The 10,708-nt window shown below is 45.6% G+C and overlaps 1 protein-coding gene across 1 annotated transcript in view; it reads right to left on the reverse strand.

Moving 5' to 3' along the window:
• Positions 1-2,571, reverse strand: part of LOC143292338 (ficolin-1-like) — a 10,728-nt gene extending 8,157 nt beyond the window's left edge. Inside the window, exon 1 of the mRNA XM_076602527.1 lies at positions 2,290-2,571. Coding sequence (XP_076458642.1) covers positions 2,290-2,571 — 282 coding nt within the window. The remainder of the gene's footprint in view (positions 1-2,289) is intronic.
• Positions 2,572-10,708: the final 8,137 nt, after the last annotated feature.

Raw genomic sequence — 10,708 nt, forward strand, 5'->3', positions numbered from 1 at the left:
AACGAGCATCCAGCTAATCCTCAACGTTCCCCCTTCATTTACTGTCCCCTTATTTTATTTTCTTATATTTGCTATCCTTTCACACCACTCATGCATTCATACTATTTTCCAATTAGCAATACATTTATGAGTCACCACGTCTTATAAATTACATAAAAAGTATTAATTTATCAAAAAGCAAACATTTCAAAACCAACAGCAAAAACTACTAAATTCTCAAACTATTCAGTCATAAGTTGAAATTCGAATTAAAAAAAAATCCAGCAACCAATCACTGAATAAACGATGAAATAAAAACTTAATTTTTTCCCCACCTGATGTTCGGAACAGTCAAGGCACACAGACCACATCACCCGAGCTCTGATGCATTCAGACTGACGTTTCAGCACATACATATACGCACACACACACACACACACACACACACACACATGAACATGCACAGCTCACGATTCACCCACACTTACCACGTGCAAAACACTTTCACATTCATACAGGTATTCTAAATGTACAACACCAACAAAAAATCTCGTTCTTCCTCTGGCCACAGGCATTCGAAACTCACTCTGTCACACTGTACCTTCCACAACATACAGCACAACACACAGCACTGTAGTAGGGAGACAGAGAGCTGCGCACTGCACCTTGCACAACACACAGCACAGCACAACACACAGCACAGCACAACACACAGCACACAGCACAGCACAACACACAGCACAACACACAACACACAGCACAACACACAGCACAACACACAGCACAGCACAACACACAGCACAGCACAACACACAGCACAGCACAACACACAGCACAACACACAGCACAGCACAACACACAGCACAGCACACAGCACAACACACAGCACAGCACAACACACAGCACACAGCACAGCACAACACACAGCACAGCACAACACACAACACACAGCACAGCACAACACACAGCACAGCACAACACAACACACAGCACAGCACAACACACAGCACAACACACAGCACAGCACAACACACAGCACAACACACAGCACAGCACAACACAACACACAGCACAGCACAACACACAGCACAGCACACCACAACACACAGCACAACACACACAGCACAACACACAGCACAGCACAACACAACACACAGCACAGCACAACACACAGCACAACACACAGCACAGCACAACACACAGCACAACACAACACAGCACAACACACAGCACAGCACAACACACAGCACAGCACAACACACAGCACAGCACAGCACAGCACACAGCACAACACACAGCACAACACACAACACAGCACAACACACAGCACAACACACAGCACAACACACAACACACAGCACAGCACACAACACACAGCACAACACACAACACACAGCACAACACACAACACAGCACAACACAACACACAGCACAACACACAGCACAACACACAGCACAACACACAACACACAGCACAACACACGTGGAGGTTCCCCAGTTATTTTCCAGGTCACCGAAAGGCTAAAATTTCGTCGTGAAAATCGCTGTTCTGACGAAAGGATTTTGAACATTTACAGTGACTATTTTTGCAAGTTTACATGATGTATTTGATTTTATAATTACGCCCATTATTGCTTTATTCTTCTATGTTTAGTTTGAGCCTGCTTCTTCTCATATATCTGCCATTACGTATTTGAACTGATCTTATGAACCTGCCGAAACGTTGTCCGAACAAAACGCAGGGCAAACTCAGTAAAGGAAGCCACGGTGGTGGGCTGCCCATGACGTCATACGACCTACTTCTCGCTCTGCAAGCGACGAAAGGTCCACCACGAAAGTGGGCCTGCAATGATAAGAAGCTCTTGGGACAGCTGGACAGTACAAGGTCTTCAGAAAGGAAGCCCCCTCAGTCAAGTGTTTCGGTCCTTAACTCCTTACACTTTATGGGTGCCGTGCCGCACCCAGGTCATGGCTCTTGGATGCCCTTATATTGCCGCCTTTTTTTCCCCCCCCGGTCCTCGGCAGATTCGAACCCGCGCTTCCAGGGTGGTCGCCACTTCAGGACTGAGTCACCTTTCTGGTAAACGTTTTAACCACTGAGCCATCGTACGCCTAGTTTGAGTCGGGAAAGGGAAAAGGAAAAGGAAAGACGTGGGGGGTAAAAAGGAGGATAGAGGCCCCACAATAAAACGTAAAGAGAAAAAAGAAGAAAGGGAGAGAGAAGGAGAAGACGAAGAAGAAACACATGGGGGAAAAAAAGAGGAGGTTGGAGGCTCCACACATTAAAAAGACATAGATACTCATGTATACCTTGCTCCGCACGCGGATCCGCCCATATGTCAGAGAATTGGAGAGCGCCTTGCCCGGACAATGTGTCGCTCGCTGGAACAGCACCACGCTTTGCGCACCCGTGACGTCAAGGCGCAGTGACGTCAGGAGGAAGAACATCGTCACCAGTGGCCACTGCCACCACTGGCACTGCTGACGACACCGCAAAGGGCTCTGGACCTTCCACTCTGCTGACGTCAACGTGGAGGAGGGAGAGGGGGGATAAGAGTTGTCTTGTGGTGTCGGGGTGGTGGTTCTTTTCATTCTCGGGTTGTTGTTGTTGTTGTTGTTGTTGCTGCTGCTGCTACTGCTGCTGCTGCTGTTTTGGGCTTTTTTTGCTGTCTGTTTTTTTCCCCCGGTAAATTGTCGACAATCCCTTCAGGGTTTGTTGTTGTTGTTTGAAAGTTTCGTTTCTACATGACGGGTTGTTCGAAATTTCGAACGTGAAGTGTGTGTGTGTGTGTGTCTGTGTGTGTGTATGTGCGTATGTGTGTGTATGTGTGTGTGCGCGCGCGCGCGTGTGCGTGTGTTGTTCGATTACAATTCTCTGTTGTTTTTATTCTTAGGCGTGTAAAATTATTTCTGAATTTAACCAATCACAATCTTCCGATTCTTTTTAACGTGGACATTTTTTTTTCTGTGATGGATATCATTCTTCCACTTTTAACAAACTGTCATGTGCAACTGATCTTTCGACTGGTAACACAGTGGTACTTCCAGACAGGTTTTTTTGTTGGTTTGTTTGTTTTCTTTCTTTTCAATATGCTAATTGGGAAACACAAGTTTGTATGCTAGCTCAGCGTTCAACTGTTCCAGTCCTATCAGATGTATCTCGTTGTGCTGTTGTCACATCCTACAACAAAACATGTATATGATTAACACACAGTATCAACAATTCTATTCAATCAAGAACAGAACTACGGAAACTACGGAAACTAACAACAAACCCTTGAAATTCCATAAACTACTATATCATCATCATCCTCATTCTCATCGTCATTATCAATATCATCCTCATCCTCGTGATTATTATTATCATTATTATCAGTATTATCATCATCCTCATTCTCATCGTCATTATCAATATCATCCTCATCCTCATGATTATTATTATCATTATTATCAGTATTATCATCATCCTCATTCTCATCGTCATTATCAATATCATCCTCATCCTCATGATTATTATTATCATTATTATCAGTATTATCACTATCATTTGTTTGTGCATTAACCCCGCGTGCGACTCAAAGGGCACAAACTCACAACAATACGAACCGTACTATATTACAATAATAATACTTCCATTCTATATCTCCATAAAATGTCTTTTGTTTTCAAGAAAAAAGAAAAATGAGACAGAGAACAAAAAACGATACGGATTTCTGATCGGCCAAAAGAAGTTGATTTCTTTAACTGTAAATCCAAAATATTTTGGAGCTTTCGAACTGACAGATCTTTCAGGTTCTCAAACCAGGAAATACAGGTTTCTGAGCACTCAACCTACGCAACAGTGGAGACGATAAACCGAGGTCCCGACGTTAAAGATTCCACGGCAACAAAAGGGTTTTTGTCCTTGTCAAAACTGTGCAGAAAAATTCACTTTCATAGTAAAACAAATACACTCGCAGGCATGCTGGAAAAAAAAGAGAGAATAAAAAGGTGTCGCCGCACTGTGGCGACGCACGTCCCCGAGAGACAGCAGCCCGAGTTTGACACAGGCAAGTCTGTTGTGGCAAAAAGTAACACAACTAAATGCAGTCCAATACAACACAGCACATTATAACACGATTTAATAGAATACAACACAGCAGGTCTACAACACAGCACAGCATAACAAACACAACAAAACAAAACAAAAAAACAACACAACACAAAAACAGCACAAACACAACACAACCACCAACTCAACACAACACAATGCAGCAGACACACCAATATGACACCAACACAATAGAATACAAACACAACACAACACAACCACCAACTCCAACACAACACCATACAACAGAAACACCAACATGACACCAACACAATCGAACACAAACACAACACAACCACCAACACAACCACAAACTCCAACACAACACCATACAACAGAAACATCAACACAACAGAACACACACACACACACACACACACACACACACACACACAACACAACACGGACACAGCAGAGCACATCACCGCACCACGTCCACCAGGCAGCTCACAAATGACCAGCCCGTGACGTGACCACACCTGCAGAGTCTGGCATGGCAGCAGACAAGGCACGGCAGCAGCAGAAGGCAGCAGCACACATTTCGGGTTGCTTGGAAGCCACCACAGAGCCCAAAGCTGGACCCTGATTGTCTTTGAGTGACAGCGCAATCACGCGCAGTGTGCACGTGCGTGTCACGACAGGTGCCTTGTGGCGGCTCCTCATTGGTCAATTGTGTGCGCGCTCCGTGTTTTGTGTGGCCGTGGTAACTCCTCCGTTGTTTTCTAGTTTCGTTTTTTTTTTTTTATTATTTCCCTTCCCTGCTTCGCATTCGTGGCCTTCACCACACGCACGTACCCCACCCCCTCCCCCACCCCACCCCCACACCCTTGAGTGATAAGCAGTTGCTTTAAAAAAAAAAAAAAAACCAGTTCTTGAAATTAATTGTAACATCACAAGCGTAAAAAATGAATCGGTTTTACATATGGTCTTTCAAAGAAAGATTATTAACAGTAGATTATAGATTATTAACAACCCGTATTTTTCTCCTGTTTCAAATCATTTGAAATGATCAATGCGAGAAATTCAAAGATCAGCATCAACAAAACACTTAGGCCAGACTTCCAATTGACTAGTTCTTATTTCTGTTCATGCAAAAGGCTTTCCAAAGCCTGCTCGGAGTAAGTCGCGCCAGTACCAGAGACAGAGAGAGAGAGAGGCAGAGAGACAGACAGAGAGAGAGAAACGGAGAGAAACAGAGAGAAACGGATAGAAATGGAGAGACAGACAAACAGACAGAGAGAAGGAGAGCGTGTATCAGTTGATAAAATACAGAACGCATGCACAGAAGCCACATATATGAAAAATGTACCATCAGACTGCCCAGAAAAAAATCAAGTAAACAAAAACAAATAAACAAACAAATGAATAAATGATATTTAAAAAAAAGGAAAGAAAGGTAGAGGATGCAAGAGTTTGATAAACGACCAAATGTGGTGCTCAGCACTTGGCGTTCATTGTCATTCATTCATTTATTCCGTTACATAAGGGAGAAAATGCCCGGGTTTTTATATCACCTGACTTTTCAGGGACTCTACTTTTCAAGTCCTTGCATTGACACGGAGGAGGAAGGGGGAGAGGGGGAGGGGTGTGCAGCGGGTGGGGGGGCGATGGAGGGGGGCGGGGGCAGCAAGAACGTTGAACCTTGTCTTGGAATTGCTTTGAATACCTGTCGATTTTCATGCTCCCTGTGTTCCCTAAGACAGGCTGAGAGAGAGAAATAGAGAGAGAGAGAGAGATGCTTTAGACGTTGAGACAGAGACAGAGAGAGACACACAGAGAGAGCGAGACTTGCCATCCATCGGTCTTTGATTGGTGCGTGAACCCTGTCACGTGTGATTCATGATCCCTCGACAGGCGTCCAGGGCCCCATCGACCCGTGTCGGGCCGCCGTTTTATCGACGTCATCAAGTTGGGAAGGGCAGCAAGAAGGGGGAGGGAGGAGGTGGAGGTGGGGGTGGAGGAGGTTGGGGGTTGGCGAATGGATGACAGTTTGTGCGTGAGACGTGAGAGCTCGTGGGCTGGGCATGGGGGCAGCTGTAGCTTGTCAGCCTTGCCCCTAGCTGGCTGGCCATTGTTATGGACAATCCATTCCGGGCGGCATTGTTGGTGGGGCAATAACACGTGCAGCCCGATGTCCCCCAACAATGGCTGGGACGTGTGTGTGCACACTGGGAAGCAGCGTCACTGGTTCATCGTTCACTGGCACTGAAGGTTTTAGTGGGCTGCGGTGTTGATGGTTCTGTGTGTGTGTGTGTGTGTGTGGAGTAGGGTGGGCTGGTTACAGTTTTCGTAACTGTGTTTTTATTGTATCTACAGACACTAGATCAGGGTTATGAGGATGATTTTTGAGTGAATTATTGAATAACTGACTGAACAGTGCGAGATAGATGGATAGGTAGACAAGGTCAAAGATCCCATAGTCTCATACGGCTATCCGAGAAGTGAATATCATACCGTCTGTATGTGGGTGAATATCATATCGTCTGTATGTGGGGCTCAGCATCGGAAAGGGAGGCCCAATCCTCGCCTTCTGCCATTTCAGCCTTCCCATCCAAAGTCAGGTGCACCGTTCGCACCTGACGGAGTGAGGACAATCAGAGTAAAGTGCCTTGTCGAAGAACGCAACACCACACTGAAATGGGGCGTCCAACTGGTCAATATATATTTGTATTTGTATTTCTTTTTATCACAACAGATTTCTCCGTGTGAAATTCGGGCTGCTCTCCCCAGGGAGAGCGCGTCGCTACACTACAGCGCCACCCCCCCCCCCCCCCCCCCCCCCTTTTTTTTTCTCCTGCATGCAGTTTTATTTGTTTTTCCTATCAATGTGGATTTTTCTACAGAATTTTGCCAGGAACAACCCTTTTGTTGCCGTGGGTTCTTTTACGTGCGCTAAGTGCATGCTGCACACGGGACCTCGGTTTATCGTCTCATCCGAATGACTAGCGTCCAGACCACCACTCAAGGTCTAGTGGAGGGGGATAAAATATCGGCGGCTGAACCGTGATTCGAACCAGCGTGCTCAGATTCTCTCGCTTCCTAGGCAGACGCGTTACCTCTAGGCCATCACTCCACAGACATATATATACAGACACTTACTGGACAGTGCACATCCATGCATCTGAAGCATACTTTGAATCAACAATAACATCATTGTGGGGCAATAACACACGTCTCAACTGTTTTGTGTCTGTTTCAAGCTCTAGTGGTCTTTACTATTTCATTCCAAACACAAAATATTTCACTTTTTATTAACCAATTAACATCAGTGTGTGTGTGTGTGTGTGTGTGTGTGTGTGTGTGTGTGTCTGTGTGTGTGTAAGTGGGGGAGGGAGGGGACTGGGGTGTGTGTGGGCAGAATGAAAACAAGAATCAAAGGGAGGAAAGGGGGAGACTTTTTTTTTACTACAAAGAAAACAGCAGAGGCCTTACAGAAAAGGTCTGACAAAATATAAAGAAAAAAGTCAGGAGAAAGTACATTGGTAGAACGATTTTCTTTCCACTGGCATTTTCATATCTCCAGCTGGGCTGATTAATCTGGCTACACTGGCATGGTGGATGCCTTCATCAATCCGGAATCATTACAGTCCAAAGCCACTCTGCGCTCAGTCCCATTGATTATAGAGGGGGTGGGGGTGGGTGAAAGATCAAGGCTTTCAAAAAAAAAAAAAACAGAAACAAAAAAAAACAGAGTCCCCGGCTTCTGGAAACAAAGATGTGCTGGAAAGTTCGTTTTTTGACAACTTTTTCATGGTTCTGCCTTTCTTTACATATCAACCTGGGGCTATGTGAGGAACAATCAAAAAACAAATACATTGATTCCGGTTGACTGAGTTGTGGTTCACTGGAAATGTGGAGTGAATATTGGTAACAATAAGTGGGTAGTGTCAATACCATTAAAATATGAATAACTCGAAAATCTCTTCTTTTCAGTTCTATGCTCATAAGTGTCTTCTTGCAAAACTTGCTTGTATCTATCCATCTGTTGGTTCATCTATCTTCCTAATTATCTGTAATTATGTCCGTCTGTCTATCTGTCCATATATCTGGCACTGTCTTAATCTGTTATTCAATAATTCACTCAAGTAGGCCTATCGTTTTTCTCCCAATGCTGAAAGATAAAAACATGGTTACGAAAACTACCAGCACCCCATCCCCTACCCCAAACACACACACACACACACACACACACACACACACACACACCGAACCATTAACCAGACATCAACAACCGGAACCAACGCAACAGCAACACCGCAGCCCGCTAAAACCTTCAGTGCCAGTGAACGATGAACCAGTGACGCTGCTTCCCAGTGTGCACACACACGTCCCAGCCATTGTTGGGGGACATCGGGCTGCACGTGTTATTGCCCCAACGACAATGCCGCCCGGAATGGATTGTCCATAACAATGGCCAGCCAGCTAGGGGCCAGGCTGACAAGCTACAGCTGCCCCCTTGCCCAGCCCACAAGCTCTCACGTCACACGCACAAACTGTCATCCATTCGTCAACCCCCAACCTCCTCCACCCCCACCTCCTCCCTCCCCCTTCTTCCTGCCCTTCCCAACTTGATGACGTCGATAAAACGGCGGCCCGACATGGGTCGATGGGGCCCTGGACGCCTGTCGAGGGATCATGAATCACACGTGACAGGGTTCACGCACCAATCAAAGACCGACGGATGGCAAGTCTCTCTCTCTCTCTCAGCCTGTCTTTGGGGACGCAGGGAGCATGAAAATCGACAGGTATTCAAAGTAATTCCAGGACAAGGTTCAACGTTCTTGCTGCCCCCACTCCCACCCGTACAACCCCCATCCTCCCCCTCTCACCTCCTCTGTGTCAATGCAAGGACTTAAAAAGTAGAGTCCCTGAAAAGTCGGGTGTTATAAAAACGCTGGCGTTTTCTCCCTTGTTGTGTGACGGAATTAATGAATGAATGAATGACAATGAACGCCAAGTGCTGAGCACCACATCTGGTCGTTTATCAAACTCTTACGTCCCCTACCTTTCTTTCTTTTTTCGTTTGTTTGTTTTGTTTTGCTTTGTTTTTCTAAGCAGTCAAATGAGATATGCGCATGTGTTGAGTGTTCCATCCACCAACACACTCCGTCTCTGTCTCTGTCTGTCTCCGTCTCTTTCTGCCCCTGCCCCCCCCCCCCCCCCCCCCCCCCCCCCCTCCACTTTCTCTCTCTCTCTTGTCCCAGCACGAAATAATTCGGCAGCCTTTCGGCAGCCTTTCGCGAGAACAGAAAGAATAATCATTCCATGCTGAAGTTAACGATGAGAAGATCAAAGCAACATGGGACTACTGATCCAGCTGTTCAAATAGTTATGGGTCAGTTTGAAGTTCTGGTGGCCAGTGCTGTTATATATTATAGACACGTGATGTTTCTGTCTTCTTCTTTTCTTTTCTTTATTTTCTTTTTTTATTTATTTATTTATTTATTTTACCGATTAGCGTTTCTGTGTGTGTGCGTGTGCGTGTGCGTGTGTGTGTGTGTGTGTCTGTGTGTCTGTCTGTGTACCGTGTGTGCGTTTGTCTGCGTGTCTGTGTGTGTGTGAGAGAGAGAGAAAGAGAGAGAGAGAGAGCGTGCGGTAGGGCTGTCGTGCGTGCACGAGAACGACTGTATTTGAATAACACAATGCAGTCTTGAGTTCCTTGGATCCCTGATTTTCATTGACAGCAATCTGGTGTCAAAAAACGACAACAGTAGCATTACCCGTGATGAAATACTTCGCTCTGTCAGCTCAAAAGTCAAAAGTTCGCTCCCGCACTAATCATCTGGCTGATGATTGGATTTCAGAGACGATGCAATCCAAAGCAATGACAGCAACGGGAAAATGTCAATGCACCAGTCAGCTCCGTTTCCAAAGACAATAGGCCTTTACGGTGCTGCCTTGCCATGAACTCTGCAGGAGGCCCGTGAAAATAGCTCCTTGTTTCGTAGCTTTCTTTCACAAGGAACCGAGCACCACGTGAATGATGCCAACCACTGAACTCTGAAATCTAAGGTCAGACTCAGCCATGCGTTCTGCAATAGATTACACGACAAAGAAGCAGACCTGCGATTGGATTCTGACAGACCAACACGGAATATAAGAGAAAGCAATGTAGAATTGCCTGTATTTGATAACAATGACGGGGGACAATACTAGCACCAATAACGTTTCATTTGAAAACGATATGCAGAAACCTTATAAACAAACTCGGCTTCTTACCGTTTGATTGGCATAAATTCAAAGTTTCGTTTCTAACACACACACACACACACACACACATACACACACGCGCGCGCGCACTGATACACAAATGAACGCACACATGAGTGCGCGTGCGCGCGCGCACACACACACACACACACACACACACACATACTCATACAGCTCGCACCAAACCGGCAGTCGATACAGACATTTTAGCTAGGTGACTGGGACAATGTTTTGTCTTTTAAACAAAATGAATATACGCATACGTACACACGTAAAACACACGTGTTCATTCAATGATGCATGCACGCACGTAAATACACGCATACGTTCACAGCAGATGCACATATATGCTTACGTTCACGTGACACAAAACCCGCAGAACTGGAGACGTCATTTGCGTACAAACATCTTCGTTCACGTCGTTTTTAT

The sequence above is a fragment of the Babylonia areolata genome, chromosome 18, assembly GCF_041734735.1.
Source record: "Babylonia areolata isolate BAREFJ2019XMU chromosome 18, ASM4173473v1, whole genome shotgun sequence".
Classification (NCBI taxonomy): domain Eukaryota; kingdom Metazoa; phylum Mollusca; class Gastropoda; order Neogastropoda; family Buccinidae; genus Babylonia; species Babylonia areolata.